General features: G+C 48.5%; 1 protein-coding gene across 1 annotated transcript; it reads left to right on the plus strand.

Annotated features, from left to right (window-relative positions):
• Positions 1 to 247: 247 nt before the first annotated feature.
• LOC144490011 (26S proteasome regulatory subunit 6A-like) lies at positions 248 to 11413 on the plus strand. The gene is made up of 11 exons (XM_078207840.1): positions 248 to 691; positions 1114 to 1239; positions 2005 to 2109; positions 2964 to 3026; positions 3251 to 3388; positions 3645 to 3788; positions 4377 to 4525; positions 7025 to 7121; positions 10316 to 10461; positions 10914 to 10995; positions 11191 to 11413. Exons 1-11 carry the CDS (start codon positions 638 to 640, stop codon positions 11299 to 11301), a joined length of 1215 nt encoding a protein of 404 aa, XP_078063966.1. The 5' UTR covers positions 248 to 637; the 3' UTR covers positions 11302 to 11413.
• The last annotated feature ends 13361 nt before the right edge of the window (positions 11414 to 24774 follow it).

Genomic DNA, 24774 nt, shown 5'->3' on the forward strand with positions numbered 1-24774 from the left:
TGTGTGTGGGAATAGAGAGAGAGAGAGAGTGTGTGGGAATAGAGAGAGAGAGAGTGTGGGAATAGAGAGAGAGTGGGGGCGGGGAATAGGGAGAGAGAGAGTGTGTGGGAATAGAGAGAGAGAGAGAGAGAGTGTGTGTGTGGGAATAGAGAGAGAGAGAGAGAGAGTGGGGGAATAGAGAGAGAGAGAGTGTGTGGAAATAGAGAGAGAGAGAGAGTGTGTGTGTGGGAATAGAGAGAGAGATAGTGTGGGAATAGAGAGAGAGTGGGGGCGGGAATAGGGAGAGAGAGTGTGTGTGTGGGAATAGAGAGAGAGAGAGATAGTGTGGGAATAGAGAGAGAGATAGTGTGGGAATAGAGAGAGAGTGGGGACGGGAATAGGGAGAGAGAGAGTGTGTGGGAATAGAGAGAGAGAGAGGGAGTGTGTGTGTGGGAATCGAGAGAGAGAGAGAGTGTGTGTGGGAATAGAGAGAGAGTGTGTGTGGGAAAAGAGAGAGAGAGAGTGTGTGGGAATAGAGAGACAGAGTGTGGGGGTGGGAATAGAGAGATAGAGAGAGTGTGGGAGCGCGTGCGTGAGTTCCTTCTCCCTCACTGGTCTGTTTAATTTGCAGGATGGAATTGGTGAAGAGGTTCTTAAAATGTCCACTGAGGAGATTGTTCAGCGTACACGACTGCTGGACAGTGAGATTAAGGTAAAGTCTGGTCGGTCAGTCATTAAGAAACCAGTTCAGCTCGCGGTGCTTTGAGTGCAGAGGCCCTTCATCCAGTGTGTGTTGAGTCGCAGATCAAAATGAGCCTGTTGGTCTCCGTTCCTCAGGATCTGAGGGGCTTTGTGCTGTTGACTTCATGTCACCGATTGAAAACTGCATGTGTGTTGCCTGAAGTGATGGTCAAACTACACGGTTTCCACAGTTGAAAAGCCCACCAGTACACGCATTCCAGATTGACACATGCCCAATGGCTACATGAGGCTGAACATGAATGGTGTGATCTCATGTTGTGTGGGAATTCTGTGCACACTAACTTTGGGTGGCTGTGTTTTCTGCCAATCTGATGGCCAGTGTGTACAGTGCTTTCTCTGGTGTCTGGATTTGACACTTTCTCCCACTGACAGATCATGAAGAGTGAGGTGCTGAGAGTGACACATGAGCTACAGGCCATGAAAGACAAAATCAAGGAAAACAGTGAGAAGATCAAAGTCAACAAGACCTTGCCATACCTGGTATCCAATGTCATTGAGGTGAGTCAATGAGGAAGTTTTCAGAGGGGTTCTGACCTGCTTTAAACTGTGTACGGTGGCAGTGAGCATGGCAGACCTTGCCTCACATCCACGATTATTGATGACACCCAAATTATATTACACTGCTGAGGGTGGCACTGAAGTATTTCCCTGAGTCACACTGCAAGATCAATATAAGCCATGGACCTTCTCACCAGCCCTCAGACTGTCTCCCATCCCTCATCCTTTCAATTCAGGCAGCTGAAATCTGAGATCAGAGACACCTTCAGTTTAACATCCCTTCCAAAAGGATGCCCTCAGCACTAACTCTGTCTTCAAGTGCAGCACTCCCTCTGTACCGAACCTGTACTCCAAGAGTACAGGCATTGGCACTGGCCCACAGACAGCTCCTCTGCTGCCTCTTTCTCTGTCCTGAGGCTGCACCACTGCTTTAAGACTTCTGGGGGGGCGAGTCTAATCACTGGGACGTCCGATTTATATATTCAACCCCTTTCTTTCACCACAGCAACTGAGCCTAATTAACACTGTCCCTTTCAAAGATAGTCTGTTAATGGGCGTGATTAGGCCTCCCCAATACCTATGTCCCAGCGTACAGTTTGACATCCCAGGCGGGGTTTTCCCATCCCGCCTGCCACTGGAATCGGTGGTTTTGGGGGGGGGGCAGCCTGCCTAGGTGTGCGCCCCAGGCTGGGGAAAGGGCTGTGGGCCCGCGTCCCAGGCTGGTGAATAAGCTAACTCGTGCCTCTTCTTGATGTTGTGTTTCAGTTACTGGATGTTGATCCAAATGACCAGGAAGAGGATGGAGCAAATGTTGACCTGGATTCCCAGAGGAAAGGGAAGTGCGCTGTTATTAAAACTTCCACCCGTCAGGTGAGAGCTTTGTTAGGATTGAGGAAACTATTGTTTCTCAGACTGCAGACTGGTGGATAGTGATACTATCTGAGGGCCAGTGCTTGGACCACTGCTTTGTTTATGTTATATAAACGATTCGCATCCTAAACTACAGAGCAGAATGTTAAAATTAGTGATGGTGTACAGCTTGGAGTGGTAAATCATGAGATTGATTAAAATTGCCTGTCATAGACAGGTCAGCAGAATGGGCAGACAAGTGGTAGATGCAATTTACTAGAGAAGTGAGGTGAGGGATAGGGAGAGGCAACATGGGACACTTTTAAAGACTATCTAGGAACAGGGTCCTGGGGGTTCATGTGCACCGATCTCCGAAGGTGACCGAACATGTTGAGAGAGTGCTTAGTGAAGCATATGGGATCTTGGTCTTCGTTAAAGAGATGTTAAATACAGAAGCAGGGAGGTTATGCTGAACATTAATAAAACACTGGTTAGGTCGCAATTAGAGTATCATGTCAAGATTAGACAAGGAAAAACTCTTCCCTTTAACTGATGGTGTAAGGACCAAGAGACACGGATTTAAGATTTTGGGAAGAGACTCCAGGGGACTGAGAGGACGAAGTTTTTGACAGTGAGTGGGAGAATGGAAACTCTGTGTCCATGAGGGTGGAAGTGGAGACGAGCAGTGATTTCGAAAGGAAATTAGGTGGGCACTTGGGGGAGAATGAGACTGACCAGAATGCTCTACAGAGAGCCAGCATTGACTAAGTGGGCTTAATGGCCTCCTGCCGTGCAGTAAATGATTCTCTGATAAGCTGTACATAGGCCAGCGCTAATTGCTCGGTGATTTAACTGTGCCTTTGTCTGTTGGACAGACTTACTTCCTGCCTATCATTGGACTGGTGGATGCTGAGAAGCTGAAACCTGGTGATCTGGTGGTGAGTCAATTATCTTTGTTTCTTTATCTGTGCTTCCCCTCGTCTCCTTTCTCTTCTTAGACATTCATTGCGAGTGTGTTTTAACCTTCAGTCTTTTCTTTCTCTGAGTTAGTGAGTGGATGAGTGCCCAATCACTCGATCTGAGGATATCTCTGTGACAGTCCCTCTATTTCTGTGCCTCTGGAGTGGTGTCTGTTTGTGTAACCTCCAGCTTTCCATTCCAGGGTGTGAACAAGGATTCTTACCTGATCCTGGAAACTCTGCCAACAGAGTATGATTCTCGAGTCAAGGCCATGGAGGTGGATGAGCGACCGACTGAGCAGTACAGTGATGTTGGGGGTCTGGACAAGCAGATTCAGGAGGTCAGTCTGTATCCATACTGGTGGCTGCGGTGGGGCCAAGTGAAGTGTGTGCATGTACATGCCACAGGGATTCTGAGGATCGTGTGCACGCGTATATGTTAATATGTCAAAAGAATGGGTTCACTCTGCGTGCGTTGTCTGTTCCACAGGGAGTCTAAGGATTTTCTGAGGCTTGAGGTAGAAAGGCCACAATGTGTGGTACTGAGAATCTGCTGGACTGCTCTTTCTGTAATAATGCTAATGTGTCTCTGTGCAGCTTGTTGAAGCTATAGTCCTTCCTATGAAGCATAAGGAGAAGTTTGAAAATCTGGGCATCCAGCCACCGAAGGGAGTTCTGATGTACGGACCACCAGGAACAGGGAAGACCTTGCTGGCCAGAGCCTGTGCTGCACAGACCAAGGTTAGTGTCACAGATCTGTCAGTCTGTCTCGGTAAGTACTGTAAAAACGAGCTTGCTTGGTTAGGCTCTACCATCCAATAATCCACGTAGAGGGAGCTCTACCTTGGATCTCACCCTGTGTAAAGAACAAAGAGTACAGCACAGGAACAGGCCCTTCAGCCCTCCAAGCCTGTGCCGACCATGATGCCCTAACTAAACTTAAAAAAAAATCTTTTGCCCTTACTTGGTCCATATCCCTCTATTCCCTCCTATTCATACCCATCCAGATGCTGCTTAAATGTTGCTAATGTCCCTGCTTCCACACCTCTGGCAGCACGTTGCAGGCACCCACCACTCTCTGCGTGATAAACTTCCCCCGCACATCTCCTCCTCCCATAAACTTTTCCCCCCCCTCACCTGGAATCTGTGCCGCTTTGTAATTGACACTTACACCCTTGGACCTGTCCCAGGAGTGTTTGATGGGGACAGTGTTGAGAGAGCTTTACTCTCTACCTAACCCCGTGCTGTAACTGTCCTGGGCGTGTTTGATGGGACAGTCAAGCAGCAGCTTTGTTCTTTGTGACCGTAACATCCCTCTTCTCCTTCCAGGCTACCTTTTTGAAACTGGCGGGGCCACAGCTGGTACAGATGTTTATTGGTGATGGTGCAAAACTTGTCCGTGATGCTTTTGCCTTGGCCAAAGAAAAGGCTCCATCCATCATCTTCATTGACGAGCTGGATGCCATTGGTACAAAACGGTGAGTATTGCATACCGACTTCATGTTCATGGTGGGTGAAACCCTGTGTGCGTCTGTGTGTGCCACCTACAATGTGTCATTAGTGCCCCATCAGAAATAATGAGGCGCAAGTTTCCCCAATACAGCCAGGTAGCTCCTTTTGTTTGAGGATCACAGAAACAACACAGTTTCAGCCATTTTAGCTCTTTGTCCAGTTTAATGTTTTTAGAGATAGCAATGAGCCTAAAGGGAGAAAGCAGAGTATTAGAAAAAGCTAGTGAGAAATATAAAAAACAGATAACAAGAGTTTCTACAAGTATTCTCCCAGAGGGTGGTGAATCTCTGGAATTCTCTGCCCACTGAGGTGGTGGAGGCTACCTCGCTGAATATGTTTAAAGCGCGGATGGATGGATTCCTGATCGGTAAGGGAATTAAGGGTTATGGGGATCAGGCGGGTAAGTGGTACTGATCCACGTCAGATCAGCCATGATCTTATTGAATGGCGGGGCAGGCTCGAGGGGCTAGATGGCCTACTCCTGCTCCTATTTCTTATGTTCTTATGTTCTTATTTAAAAATTGAAAGTGAGTGTCCTCTGGAGAATTGATGGAAAACAAGTAAATGCAGAGGTTTGAACAGGTATTTTGTTTCTTCACTGTAGAAGACTTCCCAAATATATTTGAAAATCTGAAGTGAAAGAGTAGATGGAAACTTAAAACAATCACCATCACCAGAGAAAAACCGCTGGGAAAATGATCAGACCTAATGTCTGACAGGTTCCCAGGACATGAGGGCCTGCATCCTGGGGTCTTAAAAGAAGTGGCTGCAAAGAAAGTAGAGGCATTGGTTATAATCTTCCAAAATCGTTTTAAATTCTATTCTGGAAAGTTTGCAGCAGTTTGGAAAACCACTAATGTAATGCCTATGTTCAAGAAAAGAGGAAGATAGAAAGCAAGAAGCTCTTGGCAAGTAAGCCTAATGTCTGGGGAAAATGCTAGAATTCATTTTTAAGGAGGTTATAGCAGGATACTTAGAAAATCATAATATGGTTTTGTGGAAAGGAAATCATGTTTAACTGATTTATTAGAGATATTTGAGAAAGTAACGAGCAACGTGGAGAAAGAGGAGCCTGTAGATGTGTACTTAGATTTCCAAAAGGCATTTGATAATGTACCACATCAAGGGTGCTGTAAAACAAGGCAAATTTCAGATTATAGTGTCCAACATTAGATGTAAGTCTGCTCTTGATTGTGCCAAGAATTACACACGCAACTAATTTAAGATTATCTGACTTGCACATGCTCGAAGCCACATGTATTCACATTTAGGGCCCTGAATGAATATGTCCACGCATTGTCTTTTTCAACTAGACAAAAGCTTGAGGGACAGCCATTCTTTGGTTCATCCCTCATGGCAATGCCTTGATCAGTCAGAGTTGACCTTAATTTGAATTTGATTTGAATTTAAACAAAAGCCTGGCAGTTAACTGTTCCCTGGTGCACTCTCCATGGCAACACCTCTACAAATTGGAGTTCACTGGGAACCTCTTCTCATGCAATATAAATTGGCATTACTTTTGAGATTTGATATTCTTGCAGATCTGTTCTGATGAATCATAGAATCCTTACAATATCGGCCCATTGAGCCTGCACTGACAACAATCCCATCCAGGCCCTATCCTCTTCGCCCCACGTATTTACCCTGCTAATCCCCCTGGGGTAATAGAGCATGGCCAATCCACATCTTTGGATTGTGGGAGCAAACCGGAGGCAACCCACACACACATGGGGAGAATGTGCAAACTGCACAAAGACAGTCACCCAAGGCTAGAATTGAACCTGGGCCCTTGGCGCTGTGAGGCAGCAGCAGTGCTAACCACTACCCCACCATGCGGCCCCAAACTGATGAGACAAAAAGCTTCAACTGCTTGTCTTTTTTTAGGATGTAGATTGGTTAAGTGACTGTGTAAAACTTTGGAAGATAGAATATAATATGGGAAAATGTGAACTTGTTTACTTTGACAGAGTTTATTTATTAGTCACAAGTAGGCTTACACTTACACTGCAATGAAGTTACTGTAAAAATCCCCTAGCCGCCACACTCCAGCGCCTGTTCGGGTACACAAGAGTTTAGCATGGCCAATGCACCTAACCAGCACGTCTTTCGGACTGTGGGAGGAAACCGGAGTACCCGGAGGAAACCCACACAGATACTGGGAGAATCTACAGACAGTGACCCAATCCTGGAATCGAACCCAGGTCCCTGGCGCTTTGAGGGAGCAGTGCTAACTACGATGTCATTTTGCTGCAGTGTTGTGTGGAGAGACCTGGTGATGCACTGGGTGTTGGGGTTTCAGTATCTTGTCTGTTCGAGCAGAGGGTGGGGATCTGTGGTGGGAGGGTGGAATCTGTGTGGAATATTGATGCCATATTGAGAGGGGTGTGGATGGAGAAGTTGCAGTGTCAGTTTTGTGAACAATATCTGTACAGGGCTTACACTTGGGCTGTTGTCATGTGTTCCAGGTTTGATAGTGAAAAGGCTGGGGACCGTGAAGTTCAGCGAACGATGTTGGAACTTCTGAATCAGCTGGATGGCTTCCAACCAAATACCCTGGTCAAGGTGAATGCAGAGGAAGTTGATGTGCAACGCTGACTTTAATGTCCCTTCCAGATATTGGCATACTCCTGGGGACTCCCTACATCCTGGGTTGTGGTTGTAAATATTGACCCCACCCCCTGCGAGAGGCACCTCTAAATATAGGTTTTCTGCCTATGGTGTGTGATGATGTGGAGATGCCGGTGTTGGACTGGGGTAAACACAGTAAGAAGTTTAACAACACCAGGTTGAAGTCCAACAGGTTTATTTGGCAGCAAAAGCCACTAGCTTTCGGAGCCTTAAGCCCCTTCTTCAGGCGAGTGGGAATTCTGTTTACAAACAGGGCATATAAAGACACCAAACTCAATTTACAGAATAATGGTTGGAATGCAAATACTTACAACTAATCAAGTCTTTAAGGTACAAACAATGTGAGTGGAGAGAGCATTAAGACAGGTTAAAGAGATGTGTATTGTCTCCAGACAGGACAGCCAGTGAGACTCTGCAGGTCCAGGCAAGCTGTGGGGATTACAGATAGTGTGACATGAACCCAATATCCCGGTTGAGGCCGTCCTCATGTGTGCAGAACTTGGCTATCAGTTTCTGCTCAGCGACTCTGCGCCGTCGTGTGTCGTGAAGGCCGCCTTGGAGAGCGCTTATCCGAATATCAGAGGCCGAATACCCGTGACCATAGATAACGTCTACCTGATACGCTGCAGGAAAGGATGTCCCGAGGCATGGTACATTGGGGAAGCCATGCAGATGCTGCGACAACGGATGAATGAACACTGCTCGGCAATCACCAGGCAAGACTGTTCTCTTCCTGTTGGGGAGCACTTCAGCGGTCATGGGCATTCGGCCTCTGATATTCGGGTAAGCGTTCTCCAAGGCAGCCTTCACGACACACGACAGCGCAGAGTCGCTGAGCAGAAACTGATAGCCAATTTCCGCACACATGAGGACGGCCTCAACCGGGATATTGAGTTCATGTCACACTGTCTGTAATCCCCACAGCTTGCCTGGACCTGCAGAGTCTCACTGGCTGTCCTGTCTGGAGACAATACACATCTCTTTAACCTGTCTTAATGCTCTCTCCACTCACATTGTTTGTACCTTGAAGACTTGATTAGCTGCAAGTATTCGCATTCCAACCATTATTCTGTAAATTGAGTTTGTGTCTTTATATGCCCTGTTTGTGAACAGAATTCCCACTCCTGAACAAAGAACAATACAGCACAGGAACAGGCCCTTCGGCCCTCCAAGCCCGCGCCGCTCCCCGGTCCAGGATTGAATCCTGAATCCAGGATCCCCGCCCAATTTTCCAGCCTATCTACATCCTACTATCCTATCCACCGAGCTGTCCCTCACAGCTACGATGCTTTGTTCATCACAACCTATTAACTCACCCCCACCCCCCCATTCCAGACCATGTGATCTCCAGGGAGAGGCGAAAACCCAGAGTGAAAACCCCAGGGCCAATATGGGGAACAAAAAATCTGGGAAATTCCTCTCCGACCCCCTGAGGCGATCGAAACGAGTCCAGGAGATCACACTGGCCCTGATCAGAAAATGCTTCCCAACCTTATTCATTTCCACTTCTGCTTTACGAACACCATCTGAATTCCCTGCCCCCGAGACAGGTTCCCAACTATCCGCAGTCTCGCTCTGTACTGGCACCAGCAAGATGATCATAGAATGAAGCCTTGAAACGAGAAACAAAGAACAATTAGCCCGCGCCGCTCCCTGGTCCAAACTAGACCACTCTTTTGTATCCCTCCATTCCCACTCCGTTCATATAGCTGTCTAGATAAGTCTTAAACGTTCCCAGTGTGTCCGCCTCCACCACCTTGCCCGGCAACACATTCCAGGCCCCCACGACCCTCTGTGTAAAATATGTCCTTCTGATATCTGTGTTAAACCTCCCCCCCTTCACCTTGAACCTATGACCCCTCGTGAACGTCACCACCGACCCGGGGAAAAGCTTCCCACCGTTCACCTTTCATAATTTTATACACCTCTATTAAGTCTCCCCTCATCCTCCGTCTTTCCAAGGAGAACAACCCCAGTTTCCCCAATCTCTCCTCATAACCAAGCCCCTCCATGCCAGGCAACATCCTGGTAAAGCTCCTCTGTACTCTCTCCAAAGCCTCCACGTCCTTCTGGTAGTGTGGCGACCAGAACTGGACGCAGTATTCCAGATGCGGCCGAACCAACGTTCTATACATCCGCAACATCAGACCCCAACTTTCATACTCTATGCCCCGTCCTATAAAGGCAAGCATGCCATATGCCTTCTTCACCACCTTCTCCACCTGTGACGTCACCTTCAAAGATCTGTGGACTTGCACACCCAGGTCCCTCTGCGTCTCTACACCCTTTATGGTTCTTCTATTTATCGTGTAGCTCCTCCCTACATTATTCCCACCAAAGAAGAAGAAGGGGCTTAAGGCTCCGAAAGCTTGTGGCTTTTGCTACCAAATAAACCTGTTGGACTTTAACCTGGTGGTGTTAAACTTCTTACTTTGGTGTGTGATTGCAGAGCTCAGGATGAGTCTTCATGCAGATAGAGGTTCTGTTAAAAATGAACTTCACCCTGTAACTACCTGAACTGAATGCTGAAATGTGGAAATCGCATTAATAGAAAGTAAATGAAGGGAAACCAAATATTTCTACCCATTTGGTTTAATAATTCCACCCATTTGAAATGGCTGCAAAGTTTTTTGGCATCGATCATGAAACTTACTGCCAATTCATCTCTAATTTGCACGTGGCTGAGGTAATAATCCAGCGATTATAACCTTGGGGGAATCTTTAATTTAATGCCTAACCTCTCAAACTGCCTCCTTTCTCATTCTACTATGTTGTTGGAGCCTACATGGACCGCGACCATTGGATCCTCCCCCTCCCACTGCAAGTTCATCTCCAGTCTTGAACCGTGGCACCGAGCAGGCAACACTTCGAGACTTTTGATCCTGGCTAGCGAGAACCATATCTATTCCCCTCAATATGCTACCCCCAACCACGACTAACTTTCTCTTTGCTCCCACCAATTGAACAGCTTCCTGAGCCATAGTGCCGTGGTCAGTTTGTTCATCCAAGCTTTTCAGTCCTTTTTCTTTTCAGTCACTCCCATCCTCGATGCTATATGTACTTATGTGATTCCTTTCGCTGGGTGATTGAACCTATTTTGAGTTGTCTTTTTTCCCATTTGGCTGTAGGTGATTGCAGCCACTAACCGAGTGGATATCCTGGATCCAGCCCTGCTGAGGTCTGGCAGACTGGATCGCAAGATTGAGTTCCCGATGCCCAACGAGGAGGCACGAGCAAGGATTATGCAGATTCACTCCCTGAAAATGAACGTGAGGTGAGGGCTGTCCGTGTTCAGGACTCAGTATAACTGTGCCACCCTCGAGATATTTACCAGCTCTCCCTGCACCCCATGCCATCTCATTGTTTCATACTGACCTGGGAATGTGTAACCAGGAGTTTGTAGAGACTGGGAAGGTGCACCAAGGGAGGTGGTTGGGATGTTTTCCATGTACTGGTAAAATTTGTCATTTATAGCACAGGACGCTATGCCATGCTGACTTTTCATGGAGCAATCCCACTCCCTCACTCAAGTCCATTTGAGTTTATTCCTTCGAGTCCATCCAGTTACCTTTTGAAATCATCGATTGTCTCTGCTTTCACCAGTCTTGTGGGCAATGAGGTCCCGTTCGGTCGGTCAGTGCTCCTGTAATTTAATCTGGTTAATATCTCCTATATTATGGTGCAGTGGAGTTTCCTGTTTAATGACTGGTTCTTGTTTCTCTGCAGTCCCGATATTAACTATGAGGAGTTGGCACGTTGCACTGATGACTTCAATGGAGCTCAGTGCAAGGCTGTGTGTGTGGAAGCGGTGAGTATAACTTCAGGGATCAGGAACAGTGTTCCAGGATAGCAAGAGGTCTGAATGATCGGGAACAGTTTATCAGGATAGAGAGTCCCCCAGAGATGTGGAACAGTGTGTTGGGGCAGAGTCTAGCAGGTTTTCTGGGGTTTTTTTTTTAATGACAATTTGCTGGATTTCTAATTTTTAAAAATTTGTTGACAGGGTATGATTGCTTTGCGCAGGGAGGCAACAGAGCTGACACACGAAGATTACATGGAAGGCATCCTGGAGGTGCAGGCCAAGAAAAAGGCAAACCTCCAATACTACGCCTAAAAATCAGGCAGCAAGAGACTAATGGACAAAAGGCAGACCTCTCGCTGCTCAATCCCACTTGGATCCTTCTGTACAATCTGCAGCAATATAAAATAAAAAAATTTTTCCCCCCCATATTAATTGTCGTGGTTTAGCCCAATGTCTGAGGTACTGGTGGGTATTTGCACATGCCATGTTTAGGGTCATAGCACGTTTAGTGCTTTGTATTGTTAACCACTGCTTTGGTTTGTGTGCAATGAGTGACAGTTGGTGTCTCAGTGAGGGAGTGCTGCTCGGGCTGCAGTGGAGAGTGACAGTTGGTGTCTCACTGTGGGAGTGCTGCTCGGGCTGCAGTAGAGTGTGACAGTTGGTGTCTCAGTGAGGGAGTGCTGCTCGGGCTGCAGTAGAGTGTGACAGTTGGTGTCTCAGTGAGGGAGTGCTGCTCGGGCTGCAGTGGAGAGTGACAGTTGGTGTCTCAGTGAGGGAGTGCTGCTCGGGCTGCAGTGGAGAGTGACAGTTGGTGTCTCAGTGAGGGAGTGTTGCTCGGGCTGCAGTGGAGAGTGACAGTTGGGGAAGTGTGGGGAAGTTTTTTTTTTTGTTTTCTTTTTTTCTTGCTGGTAATGGCTTCAGGGATGGCAGTTCAGGCAGTATGCTGCATCTCCTGTGGGATGTATGTGGTGAGGAAATCCAGTAGTGTTTCAGGAGATTTTAGTTGTAAGAAGTGCATTAGATTGCAGCTTCTGGAGGAGCGTGTAAAGGAGCTGGAGGGGGAGGTAGAGGAACTCCGCATAATTCGGGAGGTGGAAGTTGATAGGAGTTATAGAGAAATAGTAACTCCTAGAAATGAGGCTTGGGTCAATGCCAGGAGGAGGGGTAAGAAGCAATCGGGAAGACAATCCCCTGGGGCGGTTCCCCTCCATAATAGGTTTTCGGTGCTGGAGGCTACAGTTGAGGAGGAATCAACTGAGCATAGAGAGCAGATCTCTGGGGGTGAGCCGAGTGAGAAAGCTCAGGTGGTTAGGGGCTGTAAAAGACTGGGCCTTGTGATTGGGGACTCCACAATTAAGGGGACAGATAGGAGGGTCGGAACTAAAGGTAGGGACTCAGGGTTGGTGTGTTGCCTACCAGGGGCTGGGGTCCGGGATGTGTCTGACAGGGTATTCAGGACTCTTAGGGGGGAGGGAGATAAACCACAAGTTATTGTACATGTGGGGACACACGACATAGGGAGGATAGGGGAAGGGGATATTAGGCAGGGATTTATGGAGTTGGGGTGGAAACTAAAGGCCAAGACTGACAGAGTAGTTATCTCTGGACTCTTGCCTGTACCACGGGATAGTTTAGAGAGGAATAGGGAGAGGGAAGGTTTGAATTCATGGCTGAGGGGATGGTGCAGGAGGGAGGGGTTCAGGTACTTAAGCAATTGGGGCTCGTACTGGGGAAGGTGTGACCTCTATGAGAAGGATGGTCTACACCTTAATCAGAAGGGGACCAATATCCTGGGGGGTAAATTTGCTAAGGCCATGCAAGGAGGTTTAAACTGATTCGGGGGGGGGGGAGGGATCCTGAGTAGTGGGGCTGAAAGTGAGGGATGCATGGATGGGGACTGCAATGCACGGCATTGCAGAGGTGGGGTGGAGCAGGGTTTGAAATGTGTATACTTCAATGCCAGGAGTATTCGCAATAAAGTGGGTGAACTTGCAGCGTGGATCAGTACCTGGGACTTCGATGTTGTGGCTATTTCAGAGACATGGATAGAGCAGGGGCAGGAATGGATGCTGCAGGTCCCGGGGTTCAAATGTTTTAGTCGAAGTAGGGAAGGAGGTAGAAGAGGGGGAGGGGTAGCATTATTGGTCAGAGATTGTATCACAGTGTCAGAGAGGAGGTTTGATGAGGACTTATCTGTTGAGGTAGTATGGGCGGAGATTAGAAATAGGAGAGGAGAGGTCACCCTGTTGGGAGTCTTTTATAGACCTCCTAAAAGTTCTAGAGAGGTTGAGGAAAGGATTGCGGAGTCAATCCTGCTTAGGAGTGAAAGTAATAGGGCAATTGTTATGGGGGATTTTAACTTGACTAATATTGACTGGAATTGTTATAGCTCTAGCTCGTTAGAGGGGTCAGTTTTTGTTCAAAGCGTGCAGGAAGGTTTTTTGACTCAGTATGTAGACAGGCCAACTAGAGGTGAGGCTATATTGGATCTGGTGCTGGGAAATGAGCCAGACCAGGTGCTAGACTTGGAAGTTGGTGTGCATTTTGGTGATAGTGACCACAATTCGGTTACGTTCACCTTAGTGATGGAAAGGGATAGGCATGAACCTCGGGCCAGTGGTTTTAGCTGGGGGAAGGGTAATTATGAGGCTATTAGGAGAGAATTAGGAAACATAGGTTGGACTAGGAGATTACAGGGACTGGGAACGTCCGACATGTGGAGTTTTTTCAAGGAGCAGCTACTGCGAGTCTGTGATAGGTATGTCCCTGTCAGGCAAGGAGGAATTGGTAGGGCTAGGGAACCGTGGTGCACCAAAAAAGTTTCTTTGTTGGTTAAAAAGAAAAAGGAGGCTTATGTTCGGATGAGACGTGAGCACTCGGGTAGTGCACTAGAAAGCTTTAGATTGGCTAAGAGGGAGTTGAAGAGCGAGCTTAGAAGGGCTAAAAGGGGACATGAGAAGACTTTGGCGGATAGGGTTAAAGAGAATCCTAAGGCGTTCTATAGGTATGTCAAGAACAGAAGGTTGGTTAGAGCAAGTTTAGGGCCAGTTATAGATGGCAGAGGGAAGTTATGTGTGGAACCGGAGGAGATTGGTGAAGCATTGAACCAATATTTCTCTTCGGTGTTCACGCAAGGGGACATGAATATAGCTGAGGAGGACACTGGGTTGCAAGGGAGTAGAATAGACAGTATTACAGTTGATAAGGAGGATGTGCAGGATATTCTGGAGGGTCTGAAAATAGATAAATCCCCTGGTCCGGATGGGATTTATCCAAGGATTCTCTGGGAGGCAAGAGAAGTGATTGCAGAGCCTCTGGCTCTGATCTTCAGGTCGTCGTTGGCCTCTGGTATAGTACCAGAAGATTGGAGGTTAGCGAATGTTGTCCCATTGTTTAAGAAGGGGAACAGAGACTTCCCCGGGAATTATAGACCGGTGAGTCTCACTTCTGTTGTCGGCAAGATGTTGGAAAAAATTATAAGGGATAGGATTTATAGTTATTTGGAGAGTAATGAATTGATAGGTGATAGTCAGCATGGTTTTGTGGCAGGTAGGTCGTGCCTTACTAACCTTATTGAGTTTTTTGAGAAAGTGACCAAGGAGGTGGATGGGGGCAAGGCAGTGGACGTGGTATATATGGATTTTAGTAAGGCGTTTGATAAGGTTCACCATGGTAGGCTTCTGCAGAAAATGCAGATGTATGGGATTGGGGGTGATCTAGGAAATTGGATCAGGAATTGGCTAGCGGATAGGAAACAGAGGGTGGTGGTTGATAGTAAATATTCATCATGGAGTGCGGTTACAAGTGGTGTACCTCAGGGATCTGTTTTGGGGCCACTGCTGTTTGTAATATTTATTAATGATCTGGATGAGGGTATAGTTGGGTGGATTAGCAAATTTGCTGATGACACCAAAGTCGGTGGTGTGGTAGACAGTGAGGAAGGGTGTCGTAGTTTGCAGGAAGACTTAGACAGGTTGCAAAGTTGGGCCGAGAGGTGGCGGATGGAGTTTAATGCGGAGAAGTGTGAGGTAATTCACTTTGGTAGGAATAACAGATGTGTTGAGTATAGGGCTAACGGGAGGACTTTGAATAGTGTGGAGGAGCAGAGGGATCTAGGTGTATGTGTGCATAGATCCCTGAAAGTTGGGAATCAAGTAGATAAGGTTGTTAAGAAGGCATATGGTGTCTTGGCGTTTATTGGTAGGGGGATTGAATTTAGGAGTCGTAGCGTTATGTTGCAACTGTACACAACTCTGGTGCGGCCGCACTTGGAGTACTGTGTGCAGTTCTGGTCCCCACATTACAGGAAGGATGTGGAGGCTTTGGAGAGGGTGCAGAGGAGGTTTACCAGGATGTTGCCTGGTATGGAGGGGAGATCCTATGAGGAGAGGCTGAGGGATTTGGGATTGTTTTCGCTGGAAAGGCGGCGGCTAAGAGGGGATCTTATTGAAACATATAAGATGATTAGAGGTTTAGATAGGGTGGATAGTGATAGCCTTTTTCCTCTGATGGAGAAATCCAGCACGAGGGGGCATGGCTTTAAATTGAGGGGGGGTAGTTATAGAACCGATGTCAGGGGTAGGTTCTTTACCCAGAGGGTGGTGAGGGATTGGAATGCCCTGCCAGCATCAGTAGTAAATGCGCCTAGTTTGGGGGCGTTTAAGAGATCCGTAGATAGGTTCATGGACGAAAAGAAATTGGTTTAGGTTGGAGGGTCACAGTTTTTTTTTTAACTGGTCGGTGCAACATCGTGGGCCGAAGGGCCTGTTCTGCGCTGTAATGTTCTATGTTCTATGTTCTATGAAATGGGGGCTAAAGTTTAGATGGAGTGTTTTGAGGCTTCTGGCTGTTCCTAGAGTGGGTTTTTACATCCAGTCTCTACTGGTTATGGGGTGTCTGATGGTGTTTGACTTTTTTGTTCTTCCATTGTTTGGTACCTTTGAATTGTTCAAATGGCCACCATAGGGCAGGATCCCTGTGCCCCTAATCTCTTCATAGGGAAGGGGTTGGGATTTGTGGGTTGACTGATGCTCAGTTTGTGTTGTGCCACTCCCTCACTGTATTAGGATTGCTCCTGGATAATGTCAGTCTCGGAGGGGAGATTCTCTCACTTTCCACGCTGTCTGGAGCATAGTTTCAGACACAGCCTCAAACAGAATAACATGGTATTTTGTGGCTTTTAAAATTTATTGACCAACTGAATGCTCAGTGTATATATTACAATCTCAAACACTCCCTGATCAGATCAATTTATTACTTCAAACTTTGTCAATCCTTGGCTATGAACAGTACATCAAAATGAACATCACGATATTTCACAGTTGTACCATACACGTGTAGCACTGCACTGGAGTTTGATAAAGTACAAGACTTGTACATCCCAGACCTGCATGCTTCCTTAGGAAATGATGTGGTACAATGAACACACTGGGGAAGGGTCAGTGAGTTGGTGACAGTCACCTCTCTCCCCAAACCCCATCTAATGAGATGGTAGGGAAGTCATGGTGGGGAGTTGACTAATTGGGTGTGGCTGTTAAAGGAAGGTGAAGAGAAGGAATGTTTTGGGAGGGATGGCAATGGGACTGACCCTGTCATGGAACACAAACTGAATTGAGTGAATGGGTCTACCCCAATTTCTTATGGCAGCACTCTGAAATGGTGGGGGTGAAATTGGGAAGGACCCTGGAAGAAGTTGATTATGTGAAATGCTTCCCCCCCCTCCCCCTCTCACACCTCTTCCAGAGCCCTACTTAGACAGCAAAGGGATCTTACACTGGACACCAGAGAGAGGTGCTTTATTGTCTAAACATTGCTACGTTGCTTTGAACCAGATCAGGAAACCCTCAAACTCTGATTCTTTGTCCTGTTTCATATTCCAAAAAAAAACATTCTTAGACATAAGAAGTGAATCCAGTGGGTTTTACCAGGGATATAATGCACAAGTCATTTCTCACGAGATTATACGCAGTCCATGACTCATTTCTGACCCTCTCCCAGCAGCCTTTGGACTCTGTTCCACTCAAAGCAGTTGCTGGTTTGTCCTGGGAGAGTTTGGAGGCTGAGGAAGAGCCTTTCTTGCTGCTGTTGCCTCACTGGTAGATGCAGTTTAAATCGGAGCACTGCTACGGTGAGATAAGAAGCCTGCTGAGTGCGGGACTGCCCTAACTGCATTTATTCGACCCTCTGGGAAGGAGGGTCTACAGCTCTTTCAATCAGTATTCAGGGGGTCAGTTTTGTTCAATGCATTAACCAGGAGCCACATGTGGCTAACTGCGAATCCTGATTAATAAGGGGAGTAATCGAATCCATCATTAAGCCTGCGATCTTCAGACTCAAATTCACAGTGAATTTGTCTGTTCTCTGTACTTAACAATCAGCTTTTCAATTTAGCATTTTACTGAGTGTTTTCAGTGACCGGTGGAAAATGGTTGAATAAATATACATGTAAAGTACATTTACCTCATCTGTGCGAAGTATACGCAAGTCATTTTCTAATAAAAGGTTTTAGCCACCCTAATTGATCAGCACAGGTTATCTGAGAGCAATGATTTTTCACTGCCGGTGCAGTAACTGCAGATCACAAGCAGGGTGTGTTGGTACAGAAGTATCAGCCTCACTCGCCCATGACCTGGAAATAGACAGCTCCTGTCTCTCCTTCCCCTTCCATGTAAAATTCCACAGACACTATCAACTTCAATGATGGGATGGGGACAGTAATCTGCAGCTCAATAGGTTCTGATGATTGGTTTATTTGTATTTTTTATCAGTTATATTATAAAATGCATTCCCAACAATAAGTTGTAGATAGTTGCTTGCACATGTTTTAAAGATTTAACCAAAAATAGGGGGGGGGGGGGGGGGGGAAGAGAGGGGAACTCAATCACATTAAATGCAATTTACAGCAGTGAATTTCTGTACAATTGAAAAATGTTTTGCCATTTTATACAAATGGATGTAAAGACAGTACACATCCAGTCACTTTACAAAACAAAGGCCTCAGCTGACAGACCAGTTAGTTCCAGCCATCCCACATTCTTCACCTTAGCAATTAAGCTGCTGTTGGTTCCATTCTGGGATTGGGAGGGGACATCATTCACTAAACCTACAAGTGAGTGTTTTTTTTAAGTTTCTGGAAGTTGGCTGGGACACTGAAATGGTGGGTAGTATCAAAATTGTATTTAATAAATTTGGGAAAAGAGATTTTAATGTGTTGACAGAAAAATGTTTTTGCAAGTTTTAAGGTTTTTTTTAAATCGACTTCAATGTACGAACACTGCATTATCACAAGTCATTCTATTAAATACATTCAACAAAACTGCTTTTTGTAGACTTGGTTTGTGTTTAAACGATTCTCACCATCCTGCCAGACTGTTCATGGTGGTTCTGCCACTTGATAGATTGGCTGCCTCGCTCGATCTCTCATCTCATTGATCTTCTCACTGAATCCAGGTTTGTGAAACAGTGCTGTCTGTGGTGGTTGTCACATGGTGCCGTTTTCTGCCCGTGCTTTCTGTATGACTGTGTGAGGGCTGCTGAGGGAAGGGGCCAGGGTACAGAGGAAACCTGCCAACAGGGTGAGGCCCAGTCCACCCCAGGCACAGAACATAGACCACCCGTAGCCGTGACTGATGTCCTCGGGCAGCCCATACATGTGCCGAGGAAAACGGGAAAGTTCAAAATTAATTCCAGCTACACAAGTACAGAGAGAGATAATGCAACAGGTTCCTGATGAGGGAAAAGCAGGAGAATTAGTATTTCTCATCTGAATGTTGTCCGCGGAAAAGAAAACATCCATAAACCTTCAAATTCCAAAGGTACACGGAACACATCCGGCTCCGCCTCACTACCCCGACCCCTCACCGGCTCCGCTTCACTACCCCGACCCCTCACCGGCTCCGCCTCACTACCCCGACCCCTCACCGGCTCCGCTTCACTACCCCGACCCCTCACCGGCTCCGCCTCACTACCCCGACCCCTCACCGGCTCCGCCTCACTACCCTGACCCCTCACCGGCCCCGCCTCACTACCCCGACCCCTCACCGGCTCCGCTCACTACCCCGACCCCTCACCGGCTCCGCCTCACTACCCCGACCCCTCACCGGCCCCGCCTCACTACCCCGACCCCTCACCGGCTCCGCTTCACTACCCCGACCCCTCACCGGCTCCGCCTCACTACCCCGACCCCTCACCGGCCCCGCCTCACTACCCCGACCCCTCACCGGCTCCGCCTCACTACCCCGACCCCTCACCGGCTCCGCCTCACTACCCCGACCCCTCACCGGCTCCGCCTCACTACCCCGACCCCTCACCGGCTCCGCCTCACTACCCCGACCCCTCACCGGCTCCGCCTCACTACCCCGACCCCTCACCGGCTCCGCCTCACTACCCCGACCCCTCACCGGCTCCGCCTCACTACCCCGACCCCTCACCGGCCCCGCCTCACTACCCCGACCCCTCACCGTCCCCGCCTCACTACCCCGACCCCTCACCGGCTCCGCCTCACTACCCCGACCCCTCACCGGCTCCGCCTCACTACCCCGACCCCTCACCGGCTCCGCCTCACTACCCCGACCCCTCACCGGCTCCGCCTCACTACCCCGACCCCTCACCGGCTCCGCCTCACTACCCCGACCCCTCACCGGCTCCGCCTCACTACCCTGACCCCTCACCGGCTCCGCCTCACTACCCCGACCCCTCACCGGCTCCGCCTCACTACCCCGACCCCTCACCGGCTCCGCCTCACTACCCCGACCCCTCACCGGCTCCGCCTCACTACCCCGACCCCTCACCGGCTCCGCCTCACTACCCCGACCCCTCACCGGCTCCGCCTCACTACCCCGACCCCTCACCGGCTCCGCCTCACTACCCCGACCCCTCACCGGCTCCGGCGCTGCCTCACTACCCCGACCCTTCGCCGGCTCTGTCTTGTCAGCTTGTTTGACCTCCCGTTTTCAATGCAGAGAAGTTTACTCCGATTAAATAATGGCAAAAATTGAAGCCATTCTCTCCATTTTCCATCTCCGTTTTGGAGATAACGACTCCACTCCCTCCTCCTGAACCAGACTAATCGCAAACTCCGGCTCGAAGCTGCCACTCTCTGCAACTCTTTGTCCTTAGCTCAGCCCATCCGCTATTCAACCCCTCATCCAAATCATTATTCCCTCTAAACTTGCTGGAAAGAAAATACTCATTTAAACACCACAGAATATCCTAAAGCGCTTCACAGCCAATGAATTCCTTTCTTTGAAGTATAGTTGCTGCTGCATTCGGGGCATTCAATTCACACAGCAGGATCCCGCAGAGAGCACCAGCCAGGAAATAGTACCATGGGACCCAGCTGAACAGGCATTGAGAGCTCCTGAGTGATGTCTCATCTGAAAGACAGCTATTCCGACTGCTACTCACTCTGGACTCTAACCTTTCACACAAAAAATTCATCCAGAAATCTGTTACCACCTCCAAACTTGCACCAAATCCCACTGAGCCATCATCTCACTGACCTACATTCACTCCAATCCTAAGCACATCGCAATTTTAAAATTCCCATCCTTACAGGAGGTCTGGAGAGACATCAGTCAGTGTACAGATATCACCCTGAGAGAGAGAGGGGGGACCGAGAGACACCAGTCAGTGCACAGATATCACCCTGAGAGAGAGAGGACCGAGAGACACCAGTGAGTGTACAGATATCACCCTGAGAGAGAGAGCCGAGAGACACCAGTCAGTGCACAGATATCACCCTGAGAGAGAGAGGGGGAACCGAGAGACACCAGTCAGTGCACAGATATCACCCTGAGAGAGAGAGGGGGAACCGAGAGACACCAGTCAGTGCACAGATATCACCCTGAGAGAGAGAGAGAGAGGGGGGACCGAGAGACACCAGTCAGTGTACAGATATCACCCTGAGAGAGAGGGGACTGAGAGACACCAGTCAGTGTACAGATATCACCCTGAGAGAGAGAGGGGGAACCGAGAGACACCAGTCAGTGCACAGATATCACCCTGAGAGAGAGAGAGAGAGAGGGGGGTGGGGGGGGACCGAGAGACACCAGTGTACAGATATCACCCTGAGAGAGAGAGGGGACTGAGAGACACCAGTCAGTGTACAGATATCACCGTGAGAGAGAGAGCCGAGAGACACCAGTCAGTGCACAGATATCACCCTGAGAGAGAGAGGGGGAACCGAGAGACACCAGTCAGTGCACAGATATCACCCTGAGAGAGAGAGGGGGAACCGAGAGACACCAGTCAGTGCACAGATATCACCCTGAGAGAGAGAGAGAGAGGGGGGACCGAGAGACACCAGTCAGTGTACAGATATCACCCTGAGAGAGAGGGGACTGAGAGACACCAGTCAGTGTACAGATATCACCCTGAGAGAGAGAGGGGGAACCGAGAGACACCAGTCAGTGCACAGATATCACCCTGAGAGAGAGAGAGAGAGAGGGGGGTGGGGGGGGACCGAGAGACACCAGTGTACAGATATCACCCTGAGAGAGAGAGGGGACTGAGAGACACCAGTCAGTGTACAGATATCACCGTGAGAGAGAGAGCCGAGAGACACCAGTCAGTGCACAGATATCACCCTGAGAGAGAGAGGGGGAACCGAGAGACACCAGTCAGTGCACAGATATCACCCTGAGAGAGAGAGAGAGAGGGGGGACCGAGAGACACCAGTCAGTGCACAGATATCACCCTGAGAGAGAGAGAGAGAGAGGGGGGACCGAGAGACACCAGTCAGTGTACAGATATCACCCTGAGAGAGAGAGGGGGAACCGAGAGACACCAGTCAGTGCACAGATATCACCCTGAGAGAGAGAGAGAGAGGGGGGGGACCGAGAGACACCAGTCAGTGCACAGATATCACCCTGAGAGAGAGAGAGGGGGGACTGAGAGACACCAGTCAGTGTACAGATACCTCGAGAGACAGAGAAAGGGGACTGAGAGACACCAGTCAGTGTACAGATATCACCCTGAGAGAGAGAGAGAGAGGGAACCGAGAGACACCAGTCAGTGTACAGATATCACTCTGAGAGAGAGAGGACCGAGAGACACCAGTCAGTGTACAGATATCACTCTGAGATAGAGGGAACTGAGAGACACCAGTCAGTGTACAGATATCACTCTGAGAGAGAGAGAGAGGGAACCGAGAGACACCAGTCAGTGTACAGATATCACTCTGAGAGAGAGGGGACTGAGAGACACCAGTCAGTGTACAGATATCACCCTGAGAGAGAGAGAGAGAGAGAGAGAGGGGGAACCGAGAGACACCAGTCAGTGTACAGATATCACCCTGAGAGAGAGAGAGGGGGAACCGAGAGACACCAGTCAGTGTACAGATATCACTCTGAGATAGAGGGAACTGAGAGACACCAGTAAGTGCACAGATATCTCTCTGAAAGACAGATCAGTTTGAAAGACTGATTAAAACATTGAGCATTGCTCTTCAGTGTGCAGTGGCTGTTGGGAGACGAATACACTTACCTCCCATGAGAAAGAGCAGGCCAGCCACATACTGCATCAGATCATGGTCCTTGCAGCAGCCCAGCATGCCGATAATCCAGCCAAAGAGAATGATCGACACTGCCATCCCAATAAACCCTGCCGTCATCCTGCGCAGATCTGTCAACAGCAACAGATGAACGTCAGCCACAGGGAAAAGCACCAGCCCGAAAGTGACTAAATCAGAGCATCAGCTTTGAAAAAGGGTTAGATACAGACTAAACTTCCCTTTACACAGTCCCCATCAAACTCTCCCAGGACAGGGACAGCATGGAGTTGGATGCAGACTAAACTTCCCTTTACACAGACCACATCAAACACTCCCAGAACAGGGACAGCACAGGGTTAGATACAGAGTAAAGCTCCCTCTACACCGAACCCATCAAACTCTCCCAGGGCAGATATAGTATAAGGTTAGATACAGAGTAAAGTTCCTTCTACACTGTCCCATCAAACACTCCCAGGACAAGTCCAGCATGGGGTTAGGTACAGAGTAAAGCTCAATATTCACCGTCAACATTAAATAATCCCACGTGAGTTACAGCAGATGGTTAGATACAGAGTAAAGCTCCCTCTACACTGTAACCATCAAACTCCCCCGGGACAGGTACAGCACAGGGTAAGATACAGAGTAAATTTTCCTCTACACTTTCCCCATCAAACACTCACAGGACGGTGTTAGATACAGAGTAAAGCTCTCTCTACACTGTCCCATCAAGCTCTCCTAGGACAGGTACAACACAAGGATAGATAAAAGTCCATCAAGACTGTCACCATCAAACATTCCCAGGACAGGTACAGCATGAGGTTAGATAAAGAGAAAAGCTCTGTCTACATTGTCCCCTTCAAACACTCGCAGGACATGTACAGCATGGGATCAGATACAGAGTAAAGTTCCCTCTACCCTGTCCCCATCAAAGACCCTCAGGACAGGTGCTGCATGGGGTTAGATACAGAGGAAAGCTTCCGCTACACTGTACCCATCAAACTTTCCCAGGGCAGGTACAGCACAAGATTAGATACAGATTAAAGCTCCATCTACACTGTCCCCGTTAAACACTCCCAGCACAGTTACAGCACAGGGTTAGATACAGAGTAAAGCTCTCTCTACCCTGTCCCCATCAAACTCTCCCAGGACAGGTACAGCACAGGGTTAGATACAGAGCAAAGCTCCCTCGACCCTGTCCCCATCAAAATCTCCCAGGACATGTACAGCATGGGGTTAAATACAGAGTAAAGCTCCGTCTACACTGTCCCCATCAAATTCCCCCAACACAGGTACAACAAAGGGTTAGACACAGAGTAAAACTCCCTCTACCCAGTCCCCATCAAACTCTCCCAGGACAGGTACAGCACAGGGCTAGATACAGAGCAAGGCTCCCTCTACCCTGTCCCCATCAAAATCTCCCAGGACAGGTAGAGCATGGGGTTAGTTACAGAGTAAAGCTCCCTCGACCCTGTCCCCATTAAATTGTCCCAGGACATGTACAGCATGGGGTTAAATACAGAGTAAAGCTCCGTCTACACTGTCCCCATCAAACTTTCCCAGGGCAGGTACAGCACAAGATTAGATACAGATTAAAGCTCCATCTACACTGTCCCCGTTAAACACTCCCAGCACAGTTACAGCACAGGGTTAGATACAGAGTAAAACTCCCTCTACCCAGTCCCCATCAAATCCTCCCAGGACAGGTACAGCACAGGGTTAGATACAGAGCAAGGCTCCCTCTACCCTGTCCCCATCAAAATCTCCCAGGACAGGTAGAGCATGGGGTTAGTTACAGAGTAAAGCTCCCTCGACCCTGTCCCCATCAAATTGTCCCAGGACATGTACAGCATGGGGTTAAATACAGAGTAAAGCTCCGTCTACACTGTCCCCATCAAATTCCCTCAACACAGGTACAACAAAGGGTTAGACACAGAGTAAAACTCCCTCTACCCAGTCCCCATCAAACTCTCCCAGGACAGGTACAGCACAGGGTTAGATACAGAGCAATGCTCCCTCTACCCTGTCCCTATCAAAATCTCCCAGGACAGGTAGAGCATGGGGTTAGTTACAGAGTAAAGCTCCCTCGACCCTGTCCCCATTAAATTGTCCCAGGACATGTACAGCATGGGGTTAAATACAGAGTAAAGCTCCGTCTACACTGTCCCCATCAAATTCCCCCAACACAGGTACAACAAAGGGTTAGACACAGAGTAAAACTCCCTCTACCCAGTCCCCATCAAACTTTCCCAGGAAATATGCAGCATGGAGTTAGATACAGAGTAAAGCTCCATCTG

Source organism: Mustelus asterias, unplaced genomic scaffold, assembly GCF_964213995.1.
Source record: "Mustelus asterias unplaced genomic scaffold, sMusAst1.hap1.1 HAP1_SCAFFOLD_2774, whole genome shotgun sequence".
In the NCBI taxonomy this organism is placed as follows: Eukaryota; Metazoa; Chordata; class Chondrichthyes; order Carcharhiniformes; family Triakidae; genus Mustelus; species Mustelus asterias.

What these genes read in the sequence shown, in the direction of transcription:
- LOC144490011 (XM_078207840.1), top strand. Translation starts at nt 638, where the DNA reads ATGTCCACTGAGGAGATTGTTCAGCGTACACGACTGCTGGACAGTGAG. An exon ending in TGCTGGACAGTGAGATTAAG is followed by an intron (nt 692 to 1,113) that starts GTAAAGTCTGGT and finishes TCCCACTGACAG; the next exon opens with ATCATGAAGAGTGAGGTGCT. An exon ending in TGAAACCTGGTGATCTGGTG is followed by an intron (nt 3,027 to 3,250) that starts GTGAGTCAATTA and finishes TTTCCATTCCAG; the next exon opens with GGTGTGAACAAGGATTCTTA.